The sequence below is a fragment of the Lutjanus erythropterus genome, chromosome 13, assembly GCF_056507025.1.
Source record: "Lutjanus erythropterus isolate fLutEry1 chromosome 13, fLutEry1.hap2, whole genome shotgun sequence".
NCBI lineage: Eukaryota > Metazoa > Chordata > Actinopteri > Lutjaniformes > Lutjanidae > Lutjanus > Lutjanus erythropterus.
This window is the reverse complement of record NC_139329.1, coordinates 33324040-33350766: the sequence shown is the minus strand read 5'-3', so window position 1 is coordinate 33350766 and position 26727 is coordinate 33324040. Positions and strand designations below refer to the sequence as shown.

At 41.8% G+C, this 26727-nt stretch overlaps 1 protein-coding gene across 1 annotated transcript in view; it reads right to left on the bottom strand.

The window, feature by feature from the left end:
• Positions 1-243: 243 nt before the first annotated feature.
• Positions 244-26727, bottom strand: part of tspan18b (tetraspanin 18b) — a 51331-nt gene continuing 24847 nt past the window's right edge. The window contains exons 2-9 of the mRNA XM_084734740.1: positions 23749-23832; positions 10210-10305; positions 6549-6743; positions 6175-6249; positions 3566-3664; positions 3129-3302; positions 2342-2425; positions 244-1158 (exon numbers count right to left, since the gene is read on the bottom strand). Coding sequence (XP_084590866.1) covers positions 1111-1158; positions 2342-2425; positions 3129-3302; positions 3566-3664; positions 6175-6249; positions 6549-6743; positions 10210-10305; positions 23749-23751 — 774 coding nt within the window. The 5' untranslated portion in view covers positions 23752-23832 and the 3' untranslated portion in view covers positions 244-1110. The remainder of the gene's footprint in view (positions 1159-2341; positions 2426-3128; positions 3303-3565; positions 3665-6174; positions 6250-6548; positions 6744-10209; positions 10306-23748; positions 23833-26727) is intronic.

Here is a 26727-nt window from a genome sequence, read left to right as displayed (position 1 = left end):
TTAGCATCCTTAAAAGGTGGAAAGATTCTAACACTTAGACTATAAGACGGGTTCTCCTTTAGAACCTCTTACAGGGGGTTCTGGGTGAAACCTTTAGCAGATGGTTCAAGGTATAACCCTTTATGTTGTGTTCTAGGTACAACCTTATGAAAGGGTTCCAAGTGGAACCATTATGAAAGGTGCGACCAGGAACCAAGATGAAATGATCTGAACTTGTGCAAGAAGACACAGAACACAGCGACGGTCATTTAGAATGTCATTTATGTCATCGACTTTTTCAAGAATCTAATACAAATGCATACACATACATTTCACCACCTAGAACCACATAGAACCACTACTGCAATAAACATCACCATACAAATAGAAAAAGAAGGTTGGCTTTCAAGCTTGGGAGGAGGGGTCATGAAGAGCCACGCACGAGCTCACATGCTCACAAATGAGTTCATACACATTCAAAAAGAGCATCAAGTATGTACACACACACGCACACACACACACACACACACACACACACACACACACGCAGGCACGCACACACACAGACACACACAGAGCTTATATAATACAGCATTAAAGAAGAGTGGCTGTAAAAAAGGCGCATGGAGGGAGGGAGTGTGTTACAGTATACAGTATGAGAGGGAAAAGGGTAACAGCCAAAGTGTACATGAAACACATTTCATTTTTACAGTTAAGCCAACTTTACTTAATATAAATATTCTTCATCCAAAAGTCAGTGCAGTGCCTTCTGCTCAGGCTTCACCTGGTCCTCATGCCTGGTCCTCTTTACACCCAGTCTGTGCTAGACCTGGTCCAAAAAAATTACTGGTTCCACTTTACACACAAATCTTTTTTACATCAGTTTTGTCTCTGATCTCTCCACTGTCTCTCTACGCTTTATGTGTGTGTGTATGTGTTGTTGTTTTGTTTTTTTGCCACCCAGTACCTCAAAAGTCCAGCTGTGAAGTACAAGAGTTTGAGAGTTTGTTTTTCTACCAATTTAGCCAATAGAAAAAGAGATCGACAAATTTACAAGTGTCCATTTTGTTCTTTTCTCCTGAATTCCCTTTTTTTTCTAGAAAAAAGAAGAAGTTCACAGATGGAGCAGCTCTACTGGATTCCCCTGAAGAGACACATCGCAAAGACCATGGCAAAGAGCTGCGGAGAGGAAGAAAAAAAGAAACACAATTATGACAAACACTACACAAACACTTTTTTACAATTGGTTGCATGCATTTCTCAACATGAAGACCTCTTTTAAAATGACTCTTTACACCACAGCAGTCTTTGTGGATTAAACTGGACTTTTTAAACTTTTAAATGCTTTAACGCAAAATACATTCAATGACCACAAGCAGGACATTAGGGCAGAGTAACTTTTTCAGAAAAAAAGCCTCTTAAATTTGAATGTTTTCATATGACATTTGAGGATGTTGTCTTGGACTTTGGGAAAGACTGACTGACATTTTTCACTATTTTCTGATATTTTATGGTCCAAACAACTAATCAATTGATCAGGAAAATAGCTGACAGATTAATCAGCAATGAAAATTATTGTTAGTTGAAGCCATATAGGAAACAATGTGCAATATTGGTGGAGCTTGTGGCCAAATGCAGAGGACAGGCACTGCTTTGTAGCCACCCTATACATCCTGTATTCATTATATATTGTTTTGTATTGTATTACTTCAGTTTCTTTGGCTTAGGAAAATAAAGCATAAGGAAACATATTGCTTGCAATTAGTTTCCGTAACACATACAGAATTGTAGGTAGCACTATCTATGCAGTAAAAAGGTGCAGTTTGTTTTATTATAATGAAATCTTGGTTTATGCAAAATCATAAAAATAAATGAATAAAAGCTACTTCAGAGAGAATAGTAATACATGTTGTTATGCATTTTTTAGGTCACTGTATTATGAGTAAGAGAGTTTTCTTTGTGTTAGGGTAACAAGAGCTCATCCTGACGTGTATGATATGTTTTGGTTGCATCAGTGCATTATATTTGTGAAATTAACTGTTGTGCTGAGCTGTGTGTAGGTTAAGAGGAACATGTGAAGAAAAGGTGAACTCAGTAAAGAGATGTACATGTAACAAATAGTAAAAAAAAAATTGTGCAGCAATGCAGCCCAGTCAAATCTACATTCCTGTAGCACCAAATCTCACCACTAGATGGCGATCTTACCATACAGAGAACTTTCAAATCACTACATGTTTTCAGACAAATCTACTCTCAATTTACTGCAGAAGTCCTCATTTATGAAATGAATATTTGCATCACTGGAGAGGCAAAGAAAATGCTGCATATGTGATGATTTGACTAAAATGAAAACCCTTCATACCTCAATGGTCAGCACCACAATGGCCAGCGCTCCAGCCACATAGATATACAGCTCGAAGTAGTCGACTACTGCAGAGTAACAGCCCTGTGGAAACACACAGACATGACACTCAGCGGAGAATCAATAGGCTATAAACTTGCAGCATTACAGAGACAATTAAAGTAACATCACGGCTTTAATCGAGTGAGGCTTTGAACAAAGGCCTGGCTGAATGAGTGGGAAGCAGGGCCTCCAGCCTCACTGCCTTTTAATGAGGGCTCTTTGTGTGAATGAACAGAGAGACACACACAATGCGGACACCTCGCATTGTTCTAGTGGCTTGAAAAACAACAGGTGGAGAGAGAGCAGTAAAACACCTCTTCCTATCAGCTTTCACTGTAATTACATTTCATCCAAGGCTTTCTTTACACACATTAAAGCAGGGATGTGGGTGTGAGTGTGTGTAGCTGTGAAGCACACCTCATTTTCACATATTCATACACTTATTGTCCTCTATTTTTGCACACATGCATGCTCCACAAAAATTCCAATTTACCATTGTATGCACACTTACACAAACACCCACACATGCTGCATACATACATATACACACACACAATGTCTCCACACTGTAACACATAGTAAGATGGCCTCCCATGACACCCAAAAGCACTAATCAGCCATGGAGGAGTCAGTGAGCCCCTGGATGTCACCCCTCAACTGTCTCCTGCTCTAATTAAGCCTGGAGGAGGTTTGGAAGGAGGGAGGAAGAGGGAGGAAAAGGGAGAGAAAGGATGTCAGAAGTTACCTTGTTACTGCGGAACATCATATTGCCTGATAAGCATTGCTGGTTGATATAGGCCAACTCCCCAGCTTGACTGGCACGCTGGCAGCAGGCTTCTGGCACCACATGATCCTCGTTGATCATTCTGAACAGGCTGTCCTTAAAATCCTCTGGGCTGTTCACCCCACAGCAGTCAAACTGATGGGAGGAGAGGAGAGAATAGGAAAAGAAACCCTTATTTCTGAGTGCCCATTTTGTGCACTGGCCTGTGGTCCACTGTGTGCATGTGTGCACCAATCCAGCATGAATATTGACCTAAATGTCGAGGATTTTTATCTATAAAATATAGCCCCCTGACGCCAGGCTGCAAACCTTCCTGTTTCCACAGACAGTCAGTGGAAGCAATGAGTTGGTTAAAGCTGCAGTGTGTAAGCTCTTTGCCATGTGTGCTGTGGCCTTACTGTAGTCATGATGGCGTTCCATGTGGAGGTGAAGACGTCAGTGTTGTTGTAGCCCTGATAATGTCTCTTCAGCTCCTTGGTGAAGTACTCTCTGGTCAGCTAAAAATGAGAGGACAGGTCAGTGTCACCACAAGGATAATATCTGCTTCTTTCACATCAGAGAAGACCACTGGACACAAGGGCTGGGCATCTTTAAATGGGGAACTGCACTGATTTACACATCAAAGTCTGTTTACAGGTTTGGGAGGTTTTATTGCATACGTGAAAAAAAGTTCTATAAAGCCTTCTGTGGCTCCAGAGGGAACAGAGCGATGTCTGATGAATGTCCTCGAGTGACGTAACTCAAAACAACTCTCAGTCAGTTGGCACTGAAGAAGAAGCGGCGTGGAGTTAGAAAAGTTTACCAGACCTCTGTAACCCACTCCTCATCTCTGCTTGCAGCTAGCGTCTGGAGGCTGCATGAGCTGCTGCTAGCATAGCACACCTAAATCTCTGACTGAACTGCCAGCAGACGAGTTGCATTGTGGGCAGGGATGGGTAGTAACAAGTTAAAAATAATGTACAAGTAAAAAAGTATATTTTTTTAAAGGAACAAGCATTCTACATGTTCTATTTTTAATTACTTCTACTCTTTACTCAGGTATATTTTCACCCAGTAATCTACTTTTTAGATCACTACATTTGCCATTTTACATTTGTTACCATTAGTCTGCTCTAAATCTGGGGATTGTGTGTAAGCACCACTGTCTTTTGACCATGATGCAATGATGGAGCAGCAAAACCCAGAACAAAAGGCAGCTTACATCATGAAAGTGATTTTAAGAACTCCTCTAACCTCTTTAAGCACACTGAAGCTGCACATACTGAAAGTGAAAATATAGGCAGCTACCTTATGTTAGCTATATTAATTTTTGTAAAAACTTTTCTTGTAGCCAGTGGTCTGTTGGGCTGTAGACAGCAGTTAACATAACGTAATCCCAACCTAAACATTAATGTTACATTCATGATTGCAGTACACCCTAAAAAACTATTAAAATGGAAAGTAGCTTGCACCTTGAGTAATTCATTAAGTAAGTACTTTTTTACTTTTACTTAAATAAGTCCCTCAAATGGATATTTTCATTTTTACTTGATTGATGGAGTTCTTTTAATGTTTAAATTGGCTGCGAGGAACTATAATACCTGTTGATTTTGGAGGTCCCTAGTGCACAAAAGTAGTGTTTCCACTGCCATAACCGCAAAATATAATGTGGAAAATAAAGTTATCTAAAGAAAAATCTCCTCCTGTCTCATTTTAACCGGCAAACTTAAGAGTCACTGTAATTCTACCCTGGAAGATGAACAAGGCAGAATTTCCTATATTGTAAATGCACCATTCAAAGTTCAAAGAGCGCGCACTGGACATGAGAACAAAGCCGTGAAACAATTAGGAAATTAAACATTATTTCCTGATTGTTTCACAGCAGTTACGTTATACAGCTCAAACAAACATTACACCTTTGCACAACACCAGATTTTGTATGAATGCAGCCAAAGTGATCCTCAGTCTGTTCTGCCTGTATGTGTGTAACACTCTTTTCACAGCTCCCATAGTAAAACCTCAAAACCTGCAAGCTGTATTGGCTGGCCAAACCAGCTGAAGTCCATAAGTGTCTTCAGTAGAGCAGATACACCTAGTGCCACACACTTGTGGGTCACAAGTGATGATTCAGAGGCATTAGGTTTATATGAGCTTCTGCATTGTTTTCTTTTGGGAAAGTGTTGCCGCTGCATTATGCATGTGTTCTGTCATGTAATTGTGTTTTGTAATAATGTCTTTTGGCAGAGAAATTATTCTCTGTTTCCTGCCCAGGGACTACAGATGAAAATTAGCTTATAGCTAACTCTGGTGCAGCTAAGTAGCTGTGCATTGTCCCTGTTAAATAAATAAATGAATTGAATTATGCCTCTACAGAGAATCAAACCTGGTAACAGGCTTTAATATAACTATATAGAAACATCTTCTTGCTGATGGTGTTGTTTGCTTATGTAGGTCAAACAGAGCTGCGGTTCTCAACCTTGCTGCATCTCGACCCCCCAGAAAAATAAGATTGTTGTTTGCACCCCTGGCTGCCCAAGACTGCTCAGGAATTACTGTGTAACACAGGAAAGCTATCAGACTCACAATGCTTGAGTGCCTGTCTCTTATGTTGAATATTATTAAGGGGCTGACATTGCTGAGAGCTGCTTCAAGGCTCATGCTGCTTGCCACAGTATGCAGTTTTATTTTATTCTCCACAACCATCTGGCAGCCCCCAGAAGTGATCTCACGACTCCCTTCCCCGACCCCAGGTTGAGAACCACTGATATAGAGGCATCAGTATTAAACAGACTGTTTCATGAACCATTAGAAACACACTGTAAGCACAAACACCAATACAAGAAGGTTGCCAGAATGATGAGCAGTCGGCAAAACTGCCTGGTGGAAAAATAAGATCAGTATGAATATGAGAAGGCAATAGAGCCTTTGATACTCAGTGTTATGAACACATTTTGGTATTGAAATTTGACACCCGGCTCTAACTGGGTACTGGTGATGAAAGCTGAAGTGAAAAACTGCAGCAACTTACATGTTCCCGGAATATGAAGGCCAGGATGGCAGCAGCCAGCTCTGCTAAGAAGATGAGGAGGATGAGCATGAAGAACTGCATTAAGACAAAAGAGAAAAAAGGCAAAGACTGAGAGAGAGTAGGACAAGGTGGATGAGTGTCAGAAAAAGTTCACATCAGTCACGAAAAATCACATTCAGACTGTGCCCGCTTCACTCAGCATTAACTATGCATGAGGCTCGAGGCACTCGAAAGCAAATAGACGGGCATTTTGCTCTTTTGCCTTTCTGTTTCAAGCATGACAGTCCAAAAACTGACAGACAGAATAATCAACACACATGCACACAAACGAGATCAGTAGCAGAACTACATTTTAAATTTGTCAACCGACTTACAAAGAGGAGCAGACACTTGTTTTCGCGGATTGCTCCGCAGCAGCCCAGGAAGCCCAGGAGGAAGAGCATGCCTCCCATGCCCAGGATGATGTACACACCGGTGAATAGCAGGGGGTTGGCTGCTACAATTTCCCTGAACCCCGTGGGGTCCACCAGCACCCACACACCCACTCCCAGAAGGAAAGAGCCCCCCAGCTGATGGAGGAAAAGGAAAGAAGACAGCGGTTAGACAAAACAGAAATTGGCTGCGTTTTAAAAATTAATGGGAACTCAGAGGAGAGCTCCGTCTGTATTCCCAGTGGCTCATGAAACATCCAACAAGATGTCACATAATGGAAAATAAATTTGTGTTGTTTTTTTTTTACAGGAAAACATGCTGGTAATGCAAATCTCTGAGAGGTTGGGGTGAGAGTTGAGGGCAGATAAAAGGCTTGATATCTACAGAGCCCTAATGCCTTAGTGGGGGGTGGGTGGAGATATCTACCCTGCTTCAACTAACCCCCCAACCTGCTTTAGAAATGCAGAGCACTGCAGCCTACATCCTCTCCATCTTCTCTTTCAGTAAAACCCTATCTGCAGCCACTGTGGGGTGACTCATGTGATTAAGAAAAGAAGGTACTGAGGTAGCAGAGGGGGGAAGAGATCTGAGGCTTATACACGTCTACCACAACCCCCTTCTTCCTGTCACAGGGAGAGACCTGGGCTTCTGCGAATGAACGCCACTTCATGTCGAAGGCAGAGGTTATCGTCATAGATACAGAAATGTAGATGCCACGTTGGCAAATTGACGTGCACTGGCCTGTCTGCAATATTAGTATGGTCAAGACCCACCGGTAAACCATACAACGCCCACTGAGAGATGTAGATCTCACTGCAAAATTGACTGTAACTCGTTCATTCTGAACCAGTTTTTATGAAGTTTGATTTGTTATAAACATGAGAAATTGGACATGATAATGGGGCGATCTAATCAGCTCTATGACAAAACATCACGGGGATAGTTTGCTTTGTTTGAAGTGTCATTGTGTGATTGTGTGTTTTAGCCACTTAGAAAAGGTCCACCTAAAAAATAATATTAGTTTAACAGTACGTTACAATTTCCACTGGAAATTGGGACATGCAGGCTCTAACCTTTGAACAAACAACAAGAAGTGTAAATTATTTTTTTTAAGTCAGATTTGGTGAGTTCTCCAAAAAATGTGTTGTTTTTGAATAAATGAAGGTGAAAATCATCTGTGTCTCAGGGTGTACAGAAAAAATGTACAGATGTTCTTCTCTTAACTGGAGTCTGGGGAGCAACTGAATTTATTTAATTATTAATACAATAACAAGCAACCAGTTTGCTTCATAACAGCATAATAGATATAGAAATCTACATTTTTTGAGACTCTCCCAAAATAATTTAGCCTTGATGTTGCCTGTTCAAAGGTTGGAACCTGCCTGTCCCAGGGGAACGTTGTGACTATTCAGAAGGCCAATGTTTTAGCATGGAGGTGATCTGATCGCCCCCAGAAACTGAATTTAGCTCCAACAAGTAACCACTGTTACATTCAATTGCTCACATTTATCACAACCAAACCAAACCCAACAGAATTTCATGAAAATTGTCTCAGAATTAAGTGAGTCAAAGTAAATTTTGTTGTGAAATCTGCATCTGTTAATGCACACCGCATAGTTTACTGGTGGATCCTGACCTCTCCAGACACACAGCAGCAGCTAATGAAGTATCTATGCTTCTTTATCTATGGTTGCGGTATGAAGAGAGGAGGTAGCCATTTTGAAAGCTGCCGTGTGAAATGCCCATGGAAAGAGACAAAGGGATGGCGGTGTAAAACAGTAGTTGTTATTGAGTGATGCTAAGCCAAGTTCATTCTTTGCTCTGCTGGGTGCATTATTACCCCAGCCTTGAACAACCACGTCTGAGCAGAGTCTCTAAATGGTTTGGTTGCGCTTAATAAAGCAGGAAAGAGACAAACCTTCTTACTGTGACCCTCCCCCCTCCACAGGCTCAGACTAACAGGATTACCCTTGATTGTCTGATCAAGACTGATAAACTCAGGTGCCAGTCACAAAGTCTTCATGGCACAGTCGGCCTCAGATGTGTGTCAGCACACTAAAATCTAATCAAAAGAGAATTTGATAGAATCAAGATTGCCTCCATCTAATGAAATGCAAATGTGGCTCCATTAGTCAGTCATGCAGGGGGCAGTCAGGCGCCCATCTTAAATCATTAGATTGACACAAATTTCAGAGGTAGCCAGATTAAATGTCTTTGAGAAAGAGATGAAAATACTCTCAAGAACTAAGCAGAGTGACTGTGATGCTGTATAAGAATAAAACAGGTGGAGTGGAATCAGTGCTGTTTCAGGGACTCGCGAAAAACAGAAGAATCTCCACACTTTATGTTAGAGATAACTGGGAAAGAAAAGGGAGATACAAATATCTAAAGTAACCTTCGTTGAAAGAACACAGTCAGACTCGTAAGACTAGGACTGTCAAAAGTATTGATGCTTTAATACTTTTTCAATACCACGTTTAAAAACAATACCATTACATAGCATCGAAATCTATAAAAAAATACTTGAATGTGGCTTGCAGCAAAACTAGGCAGTGTTCCGTGACTTTTTCTGAACCAGAAAAAGATAAACTTTATCCGTTACTGTGTGCCTAGGACTTTTTATTCTCTTTGCTGTGGTATTGAAAGAGGTGTCCAATATTGTTTTTTAATACTAGAATTTTCAACTACCCAACAGACGTGCTGGAGACTGTGTGAAGAAACTTGTACTTTCTGTAAATGTACAAAAATTAGAAAATACTGGGATGATGAATGGGCATAATAAAAAATTATATTAGGCTATGCTTTACCAAAGACATTTGTGGTGTTTATATCTTGGCAATCTTTCCAACATGAGGACCGATATCTGGTAAAGTTCTGCTGAATGCATCCAAGAAGGCAGTAACCGAAAAATGTTGCAAAGAGGACGCTCCGACTCTGAAACCATGGTTGGACACTGTTGAGAGGATATTTAATATGGAAAGACTTGAACTGGTGGCTCGTCTACGTGTTTTTTTGCACTGGTGTTGTTTTTGTATCCTTGCTTTAAACACGGTGCTGGAAACTTTGTGTGTTGCGCCGTTTTTTTCAGGGCTGTGTTTTTGCATCAGACCGGTTTTATTTTGTTGATACTTGCTTTTGATAATGGAGTTAAAGATTGTAGCACAATGTCGCCTTGATAAATTTTATTGTTCAACAAAAGAGCATTTGATCATTTTGGTATACCTGTGTCTAAGCAGTTGAAAAAACAAATGATTAAGTTGCCTTGTGACTCCAAATACGACTCAGTTGGAGGACAGTAAAAGACAGATTTATTTGAAGGGGTCTGAGTTAAAGCCGTCTTCCTCACACACTTTCTGTCAACCTTCAATAGATGAATTTGATGTTAAAATGCATTCAACTGAATCTATTTAGTGAAAAGGATGTAGGAAAATACTTTGCTTGCTTAGGGAGGTTACAACATATTTGAGATGGAAAATGCAACATGCATTCAAATTAAAAGACCCTTCATGGACACACCACTTCAGCCTGTGAATAAAGACAGACATCTAGAGATGGAGTGATATGTTGTTTGTTGTGTGTTTAAAAAAAAAAGGAAATACTTACAAAGATGAGGAAATTGAAGACAAACATGAGGTACTTGATGCAGCTGAGACAGTCCCCCTCCATGGTTGTCCCTCGCGCTGAAGCCTCTCCCTGCCCCTGAGAGAAAACAACATAAAACACAACATTAAAATGTGCCACTTAATGAATCCTGCCAAATGCTCACACTATTCCCATTCTCCTGCACTTTGGATAGGCGTTCAGATGAAACTGCCAAGAAAATAATACTCTGCAAAAACCTGCACACATTTTTAATGAGTTCTGCCACTCAAAAATACAATACACACACACACACGCACACACAGGCCTGTCAGTTCATTTGGTCCAATTTCAGCTGAAAATCCTTGTATTATCCCCTCAGGCGCCCTGTACAAGCCAGAGTTTCCCAGCTATCCCTAAGTAAGTACAAGTTTGGGCTACACCATGTCAACCCAGCCTGACACAACTCATCTCACCACTCTCCATGACAACTTATGTAATTTTAAAATGCGCTTTCACAGTCAGATGGCCTGATTCCCTATCAGCACTTCCTATCTTTGGACAGATGGGTTCCCTGGGTCCAGCGTGACTCGGGGGGGGGGGGGGGGGGGGGGGCTGTCTATCTCAGAGCGTTTTAAGGATATGAGGCCTGACTGGGGCTCCATGCGCATTAACCGTCAAGGTATGGCCTTTACTATGGAGCTTCTCTGTCTTCTTAATGTAATGAGGAGCAGGGGCCCCATGCTCCCATCAGCCAACCCTCTATCTGACATAAACACACTTTCCCTGATGAGGGTCTGTCCTGGAAGCACTCCTGCTTAATGAAGAATGCCTCTCCTGCATTTGGAGACAACATGGGTGTCTCGGTGTCCGTGACCCGTATACCTATATATATCTGAAGCACTGCAAAGCCTCTATTGAAACATTGGTTTAACCTGCCACCAGGCTGCAAATGAACCAGACTTTCCCCTCAGGGAGGACAGGAATCGTCTCAGGAATCATCTCTATGTATTCTGCAAAAAACTGAAATGGAAACAATCTGTGGGGCAGCTATAATTGCAGTCTCAGTCAAAGAAGAAAATTAATTATTTGGCAGAAACGAAGCGGCACTCTTTGCTTTGTAGTTGTGATTATTAATTTGCTCTCCCATAGTGATAGCCAGGATTGAGTCCGGGTAACAAGCGGATTAAAAAGCGATTTCTCTGAGGAATTGTAAATAGGTTTACACAACGAGGAAGCTACACACGCTGCCACCTCTAATTGAAAACAAAAAAAGTTAAAATGCTGTTTTCACTCCTCCTTTCGTCTGTTCTCTGCGGCACATCCGTCAGATGTAATCTCCTAATCTTTAGGCAGTCTTTCTGATGCCTGATGTGCCGTCAGATGACTCCTCTGGGTGATCTCTCTGCTTCTCCGAGGCAGCGGTGAAGCTCGGGTTATGATCGACGCCAGCTTTGATTCCCGTCTGTGTTTGAAGGGGCTCTGCTGTCGCTCAGATGTGATTTAGCCTTGACCATTTCACCCCTTCGACTGGGAAATTCACATTTTCAGGTGAAATAAACCAAAAACCAGCATCTTTTAACAAGAACTTCTCAACTGGTTGCTGCAATTATTTTACACTAGAGCTGGACGATATGGACAAAATCATGATATTTTTCATCAAATACCTCGATATCAATATTGTGACAAGCTTTTTGTACTTGGTATTTTCACAACATATTCAAGGACCAGAGTTGGCATCTAGTGTTGACTTTACAAAATACAAACATTTTCTCTCATTCTCCCCTTTGAAGCATGTAGGTGAAACTACGGTGGCCTGGAGACTCGTGCAAAACCCAAAGGTAAATTTGCCAACCTTGAGACCTCAAAAATAGGAGCGACTTTGAAACAAAAGCCGGGGGTCTGGCGGTCATCTACAAGAAAAATCTGAGTTTCATTGACTTTGTTTCCTGCATTCTGGTAACTTTTAAAAACCAAATATAACAAAGTAGCAAGAAAATGTTTTTCTCTCTCACACAATGGGACCAAAACATTTAGCCTTACCTAGTGCGATTTCAAATTTGATTACAAGAACACAGAAAATTACTATTTTACAAATGTTTTTTCCAAGGGTAAGATAGTTAGGCTGCTCTTAGACAAAATGCACCCCTTTCCATAAGAAATGGGAATTGTTCCATAATGTCTGAAATTTGCCTGAGTATTTCTTCTGCTTATTAACGTCCATTTCTCTGAGGAAGACGAGACATGAGCATTTGGATGTATTTAAGCAGCTCTCTTCTCTCTATCTTGCTGTTCTGGTGGAAAGAGCAGACTCAAGTTGGATTTTTGCTCGCTGTAGTGCGCCCAGCACATGACAAAATTTGACATCATATACAGGTTGTGATAAAAAAGGGTATGATAATTTGTCAAAATCAGGAGAAATATAGTAGAATTGTGACCCCAGGAGGAAACCAGGAGAGGGCAAAGTCTCCTCAGAAAACTGTGAAGGTTGGCAAGTATGTCCGAAGGGCCTTATCTAGAGCCAGTGTTTGGTTTGACTCTTCTGGGCTACGACAGAAACAGAGCGGTGCATCATGGACCCGAACCCATAAACAGCTCATTCTAAAGTAACAAAAACACAGGTGATTATTTACTAAGGAAAACATGCTTACGAATATTATATTCTATTTCTGCCATATTCTGCCAATGAGTCTCTGTGAATCTTAGACACTCAACATTGAGATTTTTGATAAATAATCAGCAGTGTTGTGGATATGATGAATAATGATGAAGGCAATAATGGAACAACAGTGTGGCAAGTTCAGAAAAATATACCAGGAAATGCAGCCTTTAAAACTAGATATAAAGAATGTTTATGCATGATATCCAATAGTTTAGATGACATCTAGTGTCACATCATCATATCGATATATTGATATATTGCTCAGAACTATTTTACAGACATGTGGGAGTGTAAGAATAAGGAAGTCATAAACCCATATCTTTTTCTGCTTGGCTTTTATTGTTTCATGCACTGGTTTCCTTTTTTCCCCTTTGCTTCTAATTTCTACGTGATGTGAGCTCTGGGGAAAGTTTTTAGTCTCATTGTAGGCTTGTGTAAGTTGCTGTGAAAATAAAATTGAACAATACTAAAGACGTGGAGGCAGTCTTTGTCTGCTGTGGGAGCCAGTTAACACAGAATGAGAACATTTCCTACCCTCACCAGCCGGAGGGCTTATTATTTTTCCTCTCCTTTCCTCCCCAGACCAGAGGGAAATTGATTTAAAGCTATGGTTAAACAGCTCCTCTAAATCATAATGATATGCTTAGGTATTGATCACCCTTGGAGTGGTACTCTGAGAGCAACCAACAGTCTCATTGCCCGAGATGGGTTTTAATTAACCCCCCCCTTTTCTAAGCCCCACTGAAAGGCCTAATGAGGGCACAGGAGGTCTTAATTGAGATTTGCATACATTACAGTCTCATGGAAAAGAAAGGCCCTTTTCTCATCCTTCCTGCTCTCCACTGTTAGTCCCGGGCCCCTGTGAAGAGTGCAAACTGTATTTATTGGAGCAGGGGATGAAGAGGCGGAACGAGGAGGGGGAGGAAGAGGTCGGCTGGAAAAACTCTCAGGGCTCGGCTCACATCTCATTCTCCAAACAAAATGTCTGATTTCTCTTCCAGCTTCACCCCTTTGCTCTTCGCTCCCGTCTCTGGGTCAAACCGACCGTCAGATCTGGAGCCAATTTTCTTTTCTGCATTAAAATGCATTGGATGCTTAAGAATGAAGTGGACTATACGGGCCGAGCCAGGCTCCAAATAACAAGCCTATGGTGCAAAACCAGCATAGTATAAATCAAACTGCCACAGAGACCCTGGAGAAAGTGCAGAGTAAACAAACTGGTCTTTCCCATGACTCCCGTGGGAGCGCAGGTCCTCATCGATCACAGCCCAGCCGCAGAGATCAGACCGCTAAGTCTCTCTGAATATTCTGCAGAGTACATTATGTAGACAAGGGAAACGTGGTTCACACCCCAGGAGCTGCAGCCGTACAACAACATCGACAAATTACTGCGAGATTAAAGGCAGATCCTCCTCAGGTGTGCTGCTTCGCAACGCAAAGTGTCAAAATAAGAAGGTGGGTGGTAGTCGGTGTTCATCATGTCACAACAACATTAAAATTTTGATGATAAGTAGTCATCGAAATCCTTTTATTTCATTGAATTGTGACGAGACGTAAAAGAAAAAGATATCGACAGCAGAAATTACGGTGTAATCTTTGCTCATTATGTCTTGACGGGTAAAGACAAGACAAAATAGTTGGCGGACAACCTAAGTTAGATCATAGCAATCAGTGATCTCATCCAGCAGCAGCCTGTCAGGTCAGAAAAAAGGAAAAGAAAAGAAAAGGAGGAGGAATGATCTGTGAATCTCTTACATTCAAACCAAAAGAAAGTATATTGTTCCCGATGAGGATGGAGCGCCTTGTGTATTGATGCAGGAAAAAACACCCAGTTTGAAAAGACACCTGAACACACCGTCCTGCAATGTCAGCCAGGGTAAATATCAGTTACGTATATTGATAGTTTTTGATAACGTGTCTTAATTCCCTTTTAGGACTAAATGTAAAGCAAGCTCAAAGTTCTGTGTGGATTCAGAGTGTCTTGCCTCGCTCCACTAAAATATCGTTAAATTTAATGGAGCTGAGCTCACAGTAAAAACATCTTCTTAAGATAATTTAGGGAACATTTATCATAATTTGATATTAGTTTTAGTTTAATGTAGAATATATGCCCCCCTGGTAGACCCGTGGTAAAAAAAATGCTGCAAAAGTGCCCTCTTGGTTGCCCCTACAATAGGTAAAACATGCTAAAGTGCCTTTTATGGTACACATCAGTGGACTTAAGTGAATAAAATGCAATGCAGTGCCATATAGGCTGCTCTACATGCTAGAAAAGTTGGCCTCTATTTGCTTCCATATGGTTTAATCAATAATATTTCCCCATGTGTTTTCTTACAGAGGTTTTGTACTTTAAGTCACACAATAAAACAAATTTAATCTAAACCAGAGATCGTAACTGTTTCACGATATGTGCATCACAGCTTTTGCCCACCACGTACAGCCGGTGTCCTTTTTATTTTTTTGCCCCTGCCCCTCAAACAGCCTCACCGTGCCACTGGTGGGTGGTGAAGTACTTGACTCCATGAAATCACAAATAAAACTCGTTTTTGTTGAAAGAAGGTTGAGAGGTTGAGGCTTCTACAGGACACATACCATCGTTTCACAATCTCATAGCACATGGTAAGTCTACCTCGGATGTTTCTGACATTATGACTAATAATCTAAACCCTATATTCAGAAGATGAATGGGATTTTCACTTCCTGACCTCGCTTTTTTCTAACAAAAAAAAACACCCATTAAAAACAAATATGACACACAGCGGTTGAAGAACAGTGCACTGTTTATTAGCTGGAAATACTGTATGTTTGTCCTCAATCTGACAATCTGAGTGGCAGTGTTTGCCCTGAGGTATCCACTAAATGCCAACTGTACGTCTGCAGCATCTCCAGTTACTGACATCATGAAATGCCACACGGCACTCAGATCCCATTGTTTACTCTTGGCAAAGAGTGATCCGCAGCCAGTTTGGGCTTTAGAGCTCGGCGTGGTTGAGTTTGATAGTGGCTTAATGAGAAGTGATCCTAAATCAACTTCACGGTAGCGTCAGAAGCCAGAGCTCTGTAATGAGGGCAAACCCATCTGACCTAAATTCATCTCTGTATGAGGAAGAGGAATTCTGAGACTCTGCTACAGGCCTTTTTTTTTTTTCATGGTTAACTCAGAAACCAAGAGGTCTGTTTGGCTGCCATCGACACAATCAGCCATGATGGTCATGTCAACTCATTGTAATTAAAAGATAAGGAAGACATTGTCTCGCATTGAGAGTGCTCCATATATAAATAGTACACCCTTGGGTGGTTCTCCTTGAAGTTGACACTTTCAGCACGATTAATGAAGTGAGTCCATATTCCCCTGCTTCAGCGGCCACCGCCCCGGACAAATGGATCAGCACGACAAGGACACTGTGTCTGTTCCTCGCCAAACCGTCACCACCCTCCACCCATCACCCACCACCCACCACCCACCGCCAAACCAGCCAGTTCACTTCATCTTGAGCATGAGCCTGCATCGCAAATAATCATTGAAACCCTGTTGAGATTATAAGTGTTGGAGCTTGACCCCTTTAAATGTCATCGACCCTCTAAATGATCACCTGTAGTTGAACCCTGGGGACGGCACATTTTGTCCTCCGGCTCCCTGATGCAGCTGTGAGCAGGTGTGCTTCTCGCATCCTCTGCGTGCCGCTCTAAAGCTCTCTCCGGAGCGCGCTAATACCCTCAGATAATGACACAGGGGGACCACACACATGCCACATCACCCTTTATCTCAATTAAAAACCCATTTTCATATTTCTCCATGACTTCCTAAATCAGCCACAGCAAGTAAACACCCCAAAATCCGAATAAAGACAGGCTCCTCTGGCAGTGAGTGGGGCTCCCCTGAGGCGCGCCATGTCCCTTAATGAACCTCCAATTAGGAGAGAATGAGCCCTGGGCTGTGCTGTCACACTGAGGAGCTTTGAAGTGTACTGAATGCTAAGCAGCTATAGCACTGTATGCTGCTTTAGAGGGCATACAGCTTGCAGACAACAGGGAACAACCGCAGAGAGAGACTGTACGAAAGTAGCTCAAAGGCAACCCGGCGCTCAGTGTGTGTGGGTGTAGCTCGCACAGAGAGCAGAGCGTACAACCTCAGCCGGGTTAGGAAGTTCGAGAAACTGCTGGGCTTGCAGCAGAGGTCCTAATGTTGGTTAGATACTCAGGTGGAAACATACAAACGCTCTACCCCCAGGCAAACTTGGCTTAATGAGTTTTCACAGCACACATATACTGTAGGTTTGGTGAACATTATCACGTTCTGCACATTACAGCAGAGGTGGCAAAAGTACACACATTCTTCACTTCAGTAGAAATACAGATAAGGGACTTGTATAAGTAGAATTAATTCATAACTAATATTTAGAATTTTAAGGAGAAATCATAATATATTTTCTGTCATTTATCATAAAATGACCATGATATGATTAAACACGTTGGAATACCCACTTCTCTGACAACAATGCTACAGCCACGATGTCCTCCTCTGCAATTTCTACTCCACGTCGGAATTACAGTTTTGGTTTGCCTGTTTCACATCACTTAGAGTTGAAACTAATGCAGAATGAATAAGTGTCTGTTTATGAGTCTCAAGAAATCATGAATAATCTTTTAGAAGGAGTAGATGTCCAGTCTGGCAGGCAGTAAGGCAGACAGTCACTGAACTCCAACTCCAGAGTGTGTATTTTCACAGTAATGTTTTTTTGTTTTCAAGATAACAGGCTTGTCTTTACATTGACAGACAAGTGACAGTTATAAACAACTGATCAGCTTCCAGTGTGGGACTCGTCTTTGCTTGTTATTGTCAAATTATAGTATTGCGCACATCTTGCACTCCTGCAGAGTTCGTGCAGCCTGAGCCTCCTCGAAAAGAGGCAGGATGAAACAGTTCAGTTCAACCATAGACTGTGTATTAAACAGGATTTCAACCTACTTAAGAGAATCTGAGCTGGTGGCAGCCATTAATAAAAACTACATAGAAACAGCCAATCTTCTTGTGGATGGTCTTGTTTGCTTATGTAGGTCATATAGAGGCATCAGTATTAAATTGAGAGTGTTTTATTACCAGTTAAAATCTCCTTGTGGTAGTTTTAAGTACAGTAACAAAGTATTTGTACTTTGTTACTTGCCACCTTCACATTACAGGCATCGCTAGTTCACCACAAAAAGAAAGCAGGCAGTCTCTGATGAATTTGCTCTGCCTTGCAAGGCCATTTATCATTTCAGCCCATTGTTCCTATACGTGCTGTGAATCTAAAGCAATTCTTATCTGAGCCTGCGAGCGGCGCTCTCGTGACCCGCTCAGTTTGGAAATGAGATTGTGTGGATCCCTGGGGGCAGAAGTCCTCTGACCAGGCAGCTGACACACTCCTGAACAACAGGCTGATTAACTAGAGAAGACTCCCAGAATGAACAAATGCACAGTCAGAAACAGACCAGCCATGTGTTGTCAGCAGCACTGCAGGCTAAATTCTTGACATCCCAGCCGGGCACACATCCAGCTGTTAGGTCAGTACTAACAGTTGCTCATACTCCTACAGTGAAATCAATTCTGCAGCTCCTTAGATAAGAAAGATTGGAGGGGAGAAGGGGCCGCGATAGGTTCTCGGTTAACTCGAGTGGAGGACATGTGATTGAGATTTTGGCTTCTACTGAACATTAGTGTGTGTGTGTGTGTGTGTGTGTGTGTGTGTGTGTGTGTGTGTGTGATCCTCCCTCGCCCTCTCAAAGCAGAGATTCTCACTTAATTGTGTCGGCACCTCTATCTGGCTGAGTGAAGATACAAACTGGCTGTGCGGTGCTGGATCAATACCAAGCCCAGGCACATGGTCAATGATGCATTGATCCCCTGGAGTTCCAGCTCTTAGTCCTCTGGTTGTCTGGCAGTGAGGGCATGTGGTAGCAGCACACAATGAACACATAAACACTTCTACACCGCCGCCTGTAAGGACTCAGCTCTGGCTGTTCCCACGGGGTGTTCTGGAGGATGACACATTGCCTGTGGGGCTTTCCACAAAAATGAGTTATAACTCAATTCAAAGCTAAATGCTCAATAATTACTGTGACGACAAAAGGGAGGCTTATTTTTCTTGCAATCTTCTCTCTGCTTCTACTGTTGTCTTCTTGTCTTGTTCTGTCTTCAGTGGGGTTTTCTGCTATCTGGCTCAAATCAATAATCTCACCAACTCTACTCCTCTGACCAGCGTTTGACCCTCAGGCAAGAGAATATTAAAATGTTGGCCATGTTCTCTCTGGATCTGGTTTTAAAGCTCCTGGAAATGTGGCTTTAAACAATAAAAATGCTTTTAAAAAAAAAAGTTTATGAAGTTTAGTTTCTCATTAAGCATCCACGAAAATCTGAGTTGAAATAAACTTTCTTAAGTATTAGAAAACCTAGTTCAAAATCACAGCACATTTTCTCAATATGGACACTAAGCAAGATACTGCTGTGTGTGGACCGCCGTAAATAGGGGCAACAGCAAAACATATTTTAGCTGCCTAAAAAAAGTGTACACTATATTTAGGATAGTTTTACCAATTTACTTTGACATCAGACAGCACTTTCTGATGGGAAAACACTATTATAAACCAAAATATCATTCTTGTCAAAGAAACCAAACTCCTTTAACAAAAACAGTAATTTTACATTGCAAGACATGGGAGTTGCTGGATTACCACTACACTACCACTACACTTAGTTTGATTGTGTTATGGTGTGACTTTTAACATGCTAGTCCAGATCTAACCTAACGTTACTTGCTGCAGATTGAGGCAGAGGGAGACCAGCATCTCCTGCATCCTGCAAAGTAACTGTTTTTTTAAAGGAGCCTTGGTGGCCGTGAAGAGAACATAGACGGTGGCTTCAGTCTGACAGCAAATTAAAGCAGTTAAAATGTTCCAACACTTAAACCAATATTGATTTCTACAAAGTAAAATTGTCAGAGGGAGTCTGGAGCGATATAACAGCTCCAGTTCCCCGTTGTTGAGTTGGCTCGGACTCAGAGAGGCACATTAAGCCAATGGGAGCAGAGACGTTTAAGTGGGACAACTCAGCAACTGATGTGAATTGCAAATTTTGTAATAAATGTCCAAGCACAAGCCTTCCCAATTCAAACCCATTATCAAGAAAGTGAACAAAACACTAAAAACTAATTTCCAACACTTTTTAGATGCACACTATTATGCACATGAGAACCTAAATTACACGGTTAGACGGCTGTTGTTGAGTTTCCAGTGGATTTAAATACTGCTCACTGCGAGGTTGTCGTCTCCATCAAATCTCCATATAAAGAGAGTTTACATCACAGATGGCCTCCGCAGAAATAGACAATGGGAGATTTAAGGAAAGACAACGCTTTCAGCCTCGGGGGACTAAACACAAAAGGACACTTAAGAGTGTAAACACGCACAGGAGCACAAAATACACAGAAACTCACACACGCCGGTGCTCATACATCACCAAACCCTGACAAGGAGCAGAAAAATGTGCATCACGATGAAACAAGTAGTCAAAGTCGTGACTTTCTTATGGCTCAAACACACATTTGTGAAACCCCTTGTGGTTGTTTTTCAGCACATGTTGGAATCTTTCCAGCCCTCCAATAAGGACACTGGTCTCCACGGCAACCCGGATATGGGGTGAGAGTGGCCTTTGTCTGCAGAGCCGTGTTTGGCATCTCCACTTAGCACTAGTTCCTGTTAGAAAACAAAGGAGAGCAGAGCCGAGCACTTTACGACGGGGACAGCTTGGCCAGCCATTTGTCTAATGAGCGATCACTCACACCCTGATGCAAGGCCATATGTTAGTTAGTTCTCCTATGGACGGCCTTGAAGCCGTTTTATCACTTACTGATGACTCTGAGCCGCACGCACGCACGCACATCTGAACCTTCACAAACTCAGCTGAAGTCCAAAGAAAGAAAAAGAAAAACAGCAAAAGGAACAGTGTAACCTAATTTTTGGCACAGGCTGGGGTTTCAAGCGCAATGCAAAGATTAAAAACAAAGCCTTGAGGATAAACATGTGAATGTTTGTGTTTTTGTGGGAGGCTCAGATGAAAGAGATACCCAGATATATCGGAAGCCCCATTGCTAATAACAACTTCATAGAAATATAAATCAAAAGCGTGTTAATATCTTTGCATGAAGTGTAGCAGAAAATATTCAAGATGCTTTTACGGTGCCTTTTGCTGCAACTGAAGCACCTTGTGATGTATGTAATTATGAATCTAACTCTGTGGCTGTGAGACTGGGAGATTTGGAAACTCTTGCATTTAAAAGCACCATCGTTTCATTCATTAACATTAACAATTTCACCACTTGGATAACCTTACCGACTACATTTTTAACACAGGTAATTAGTAACTGTCAGGACTGTAATCAGATACATTTTTAAAGTAACCTTCCCAACCCTGGATGGGACAACAAACAAGCAGTTTCAGTGTCATAATCAGTTTAGCCAGATTATTTAAACTACTTTATTTGGAGGTAAAACTGAAAGTGAGCAACCAAAATCCGAAGAAGTCAGTCTTTAAGCAGTACTGGATGTTCATACGAGACTCTTTGGGTAATAGTTTTGAAATTTTGCCTTTCTTTTCTCCTCCTGTGTTTTCAAATAGGCAGTCACTGTTACAGTTTTACTGCATTTTCACCACTGCAAGAAGTATCGCCGCCTGTACCTGTCACCAGTCGACACTCTGAAGGTGACGTTTTTGCATTTGGGGCACAGGACCGACAGTCTCGGGGGACACAGAAATGGCGGAGTATCCCCAGTTGGGTCTCGAGATGGACGTGTAACAAGGATCAAAACTTTCTACTCGTACATCAGCCAGACTAGTTTGCCCGTGGAGGGGCTGATTAGCCTTGGAAGTCTTGTCAGAGGAACAGACTATCTGTTTTGAAAATTTGTCCTGCTTTATAAAAGAATAAACAGAGATAATTGGTTGGGTGAGTTTATGCGATTTGAAAAGCCTTTGCACTTGTATAGTTTGTATGTTCATTAGTTGTACACTGAAACATGATGCACTGTAGGCCAAACAAGCCAGTGCTTATTGTTTTCAGCTGTGCTACGCCTCTTCCCAGTTCACATCAGGACAATATTACCAATCATTTTTGGTAACACATAAGTACATAAGTTACTTTTTAATGGCAATAATGTAATGAGTCACTTTTAAAAATGTCTATACCTGACAATTTGGGTAATCACTTTGCTTTCTTTTCTTGTTCCTTCGTTGCAAATGGATATGATCATCTGACTATTTGTGTCTCTGACCCTGTCTGACCTCTGTATTAAGCAGTCCTGCAGTGTTTTCTGCTGTCAGCAACACATTAACTGAGTACAATTTTAGTATTATCACAAGAAATTACGTCTGAAACTCAGAAAACAAGATCCAAATTGTAATGAAACACAATTATCCCTTAAGTCACTTCTTATAAAACTAAAAATGTCTCAAGAATCTGGTCATAATTTTACATGTCACTTGCAAATGTAACACCCGCATTTATTTTCTGGTTGGCTGCCTTTATGGTTATGTGCTATGACTGATTACAGCTGATGTGTCTGGGTCTAAACTCCCCTTTAACCTCTCAATCTATACATGTCTGCTCCTCAGCCGTGCCTGGAATACTAATGTTACAAATGCCAATGCAAATCAGAGGCTAACAAAGACCAGAGCTGGCCTGCTGTGATGTGAGAGGGACAAAAGCACTTGTCTGGCCGTTCGAAGCAGGACCGGCTTCACGCACCGGCTCTCGAGAGCGCCGCGCCTCCTGTTGACGGTAACAATGGCTTTGCGCCTGTGCTGTCAGCATCTTACTGAAAAGAGTCTGTCAGCAAGCTCTCGCTGCTGCTTCTCTCGTTGATTTAACATTTGTCTGCTGGAGCGGATTCACTTCTGGATTTGGTGGAAATCATTCATCGCAACACCCCGACATTAGGGAGGCTGAGGGGGAAAATAAGTGCAGAAATGTTTCATACAGGAATGTGCCCCGAAGATAAAAGTTGTGGGCTTTCTCTAAGGCCATGTTTGCTTCAGTCATCACTCCCTACAGGAAGTTGCAAAGTTGCAATCACAACAATTCAATGCAAATTCAACCAGTTCCTGTGAATTCTGCACACCCCGATCACTGCAACTTTTACACAAATTTGACCAATCATCCTAGTGAGCTTCACCAATCCTAGCTAATGTGATGCACGTATGTCTCAGTGAACTGACTCAATGTTCTATTATTTCCAATTTTTTCTATTTTGTATTTTGTAACTCTGTGCTTGATGTTTTGACTGAGTTTGAGCTTGGTGCACATCTTCATTAACAAATGAAGAAAATTTTGTTAATTTTTTGTAATCCTGAGCTTTTTTTGGGAAGGTTCTGTGGAGGGCTGTGCAATATCACCATTTCAGGTGTAATTTTTTCTCTTCAAGCTGTTCAATACCAAGATCTCACTCAGGTATATTATCATTTTGGCTGTACAATATCAATATTTACTATGTGCAATAGTGTAAACTGTGTTTTTTGTTTATATTGTATATATTGTTACTATTTTTTTATAGTTCCTATTGTTCCTCTTGTTTATATTATTCCTATTATTTTTAGATTTTCTATTGTATATATTACTTGTTTGCATTTTGCTTATTTATTATCTATAGTATTATCTTATCTTATCTAAAAAACAGGGAAAATCACAACTTTCTTTTTGCAATTTTCACTTGCTACTGTAGTTTCATTGCAGAAAATAACTAAAAACATCACAACATGCATCACAATTGTTTACAAAAGCAGTGAAATCAGGAGTGCTAGGCCCGACAATCCCAAAATAAAGCCTGTAAAATCCTGGAGAGACTGATCTATAGAGAAAACACAATCATACCATGTGTATCTGTATGTGCCTCTTCTTCGTTCAGGTGAAGCTGATGACTTCTCTTGGTTTTCTCTCCTCTCCTGTTTTCATGGGCTGTTGGACAGAGAAGCACAAGGAAAGAAGCAAGAGGTCAGGGCTGAGCTAATGAGATGAATAAACAGTGAGGCACCGGCGAGGAGACAGAAAAGTGGCACATTTGTCTTGGTGTGCGTAATTCATTTAAGCGGAATAAGACTGCGAGCTTGAAAACGAGAAAATAAAATTCTAGGACACTTAAAATGACAGGGTTTGCATTTATTATGTATGAAGCACTCGCTCCCAGCAGTGAGCTAATTTAAGACCGCAACAGTGTTTTATCTGTGTGAATATTTCACTTCGCAGCTTGAAGGCAAAATTAACAAGGAAAGAATAAAAAAAAAAAGTATATTCTTTAATAGCAGTAGTCCAAGCCTGTGATCTGGGCAGGTAAAAATTTAATATCTGCCTTAAGGTATCAGAATCTATGTACCCTCTCACTTGGTTAATTATCCTTTATTAGAGGACCGAACACACTAGTCTCCACATCCAGCTTCTGATGTGACCTTGATGAACATCTGAGCTAATGCATTATTCAAAGAAAGAAGAATACCTTGCTTTCTTAGCAGACATCGCTGGCTTTAACTGCCAGCATACGATACGTCTCCAACCAAGTGTGTCTAATGACCATAAATGCTTTAAACTTTCTCCTGTTTCTTAAACTGCCTTGCCACAAGTGTCTCCCAGCTGAAAATAACGATATAGCAATGAGAGCCAATTAAACTGCTGGTATTCCAGTCGCGGTGTGCAAAAATAGTCGGCAGCATCGGTTTTGACTGACAATACTTTGGAGCCGGTTTCAAAGCGCTGGCACTGACAACTACAGCATCAAATATGGCGAGAGCTGCCTACGGAGGCATGAACAGCATGCAGCTCTTGCCACATTAGATGGTGAAAAACAGGCAGGGTATTCTCATTCTGACAGGGGCTGGGGATGGAGAATATCCCAAGAGTATTCTGGCTGATAGAGCCCAGCCACATCATCCCGCCGACACACCATATTGCCAGCAGACATCAGATTCACCGGGACGCAAAGCCCAACTGACAGTGGCAGCCAGCAACACTCCCTCCCCCATATAGGATGCTCTGATTGCATCTAGAAAAGGCAATCAAAGCCTGAGTGAGGAAATGGACAAATCTGAGAAGAGGGGAGATGCACTGGAATGATACACTTCCTTATCACAGAGCACTGAATTCAGACACCGCAAAGCACATGCTCAGGGAATCAATAACATCTCCACGGCGGCTACACAAGCATGGGGAGCTGACGGATGGAGCTCGTTTCTACAAAATATTCACCATATGGCTTAGCAAACACATCCCCAAGCAATACAACACTGTAATCCCTCTCTGTTTTGTCTCAGTCTATTAGAACAGCAGCAGATAGGTACATAATCGCCATCCCCGTGTGTGTAATCTGAGTGGTCGAAATTTGTCCTGAAGCCTGTTGCAGAGCTACTCTCTCCTGAACCCCTGTTTAGAGAGCTATTAGCTGGTGGAGAGCAACAGTGGTGAGGGTCTGCATTATTTTTTGGTTTCCATGGAAACCCTTTTCACAGGAAAGTGGAGCACCAATAGGATCGCGGAGCCTCATTGAATCAGTTATGGGGGTGAGAAGAGAGATCAGCGCAGACGGCTGAGAAAGCACAACAATAGGACGAACCCTCGAGGGAGGCTATAAAGGCCAGGCCACTGAGGGTCCAACAAAGCGGGGGAACGGCTCAACACTAGAAAAAAGGTTTCATCTGCATCCGCTCAATGGCTTTCCTTTTAAATAAATCTCCCTCGCCAACTAGTCATTGACATTTAAGCTCACGAGCACTGTGGGCAATTTAAACATCAAGGCAGCCACTAATTGATTAGCTTCTGCTGATATTTCAGACTCTGACAATACTATTGCATCACCAACATCTCTGCTATGTGTAAGAGAGTAGCACATTATGAAACGTCCGCCTCTACATACAGTATGTACTGTACTGTATTCATCCCCCACAGTACAATTCAATGCAGAGACGGGAGAGGAAACTGCAGTGGGCATGAAGGAACAAGAGGAATGAAGGGGCCCTCAGATCGTCAAACAGTGTCCGACCGTGGTGTTAAGGCTGCGTCCCACTGGTCTGAAACTGACAAACTGACAAGTACATCCACTTTACACAGCAACTGGTGTGCAGAGTAGAAGTTTTCACTGGTCTGCTTGGTTCTGAGGATCAGAGACCTGACCCAAGGGACCCAAATCAGACCAGGTCTAAATTACACTTCACTAATTTGGATTTCATTGGACTCCAGTCTATGTACTGTAGACTGTATGGAACTTAATGCTGCTGTAATGATGCTGTTCTCTCTATATACGCTCTGTTCAGGCTGACTGCATTTTGGATTTTTGGTCTAATTATCCTCAGGTCTTCTCAGGTTGGGTCTGACTGTACTCAGGGCCCCTTTGGATTAGGTATTTCTTTAAAAAAGAAGATTTATTTATGTCGGGTTCGGGTAGTTTTCCCAAGGTTTTGGATTGGGTCCAATATGTTGGATCTCTGTGGACCTATAGTATAATGGTGAGAAAGTAGGGAGGATTTCAAGCTCCTCAATGAAGGGGTCCTCAGATCCTCCCATAGTGTCTGACCTTGGTCTCAGGGGGCTCCATCCCACTGTTCCAAAATGGACAATCTGACAAGTACATCCACTTTACACAGCAGCTGATGTACAGAGTGGAGGTTTTCACAGGCCTGAGGATCAGAGACCCAACCCAAGGGCACAAGTTGGACTAGGTCCAAGTTATACTATACTATTATGGACAAAACAGGTTGGTTTGGGTCTCATTTTACTCAGGTCCATGTGTAGGACTGTATAGGACTTCAAGCTGCTGCAGTGTTGGTGTTCTCTCTATATTATGTTCTATTCAAGTTGGCTACATTT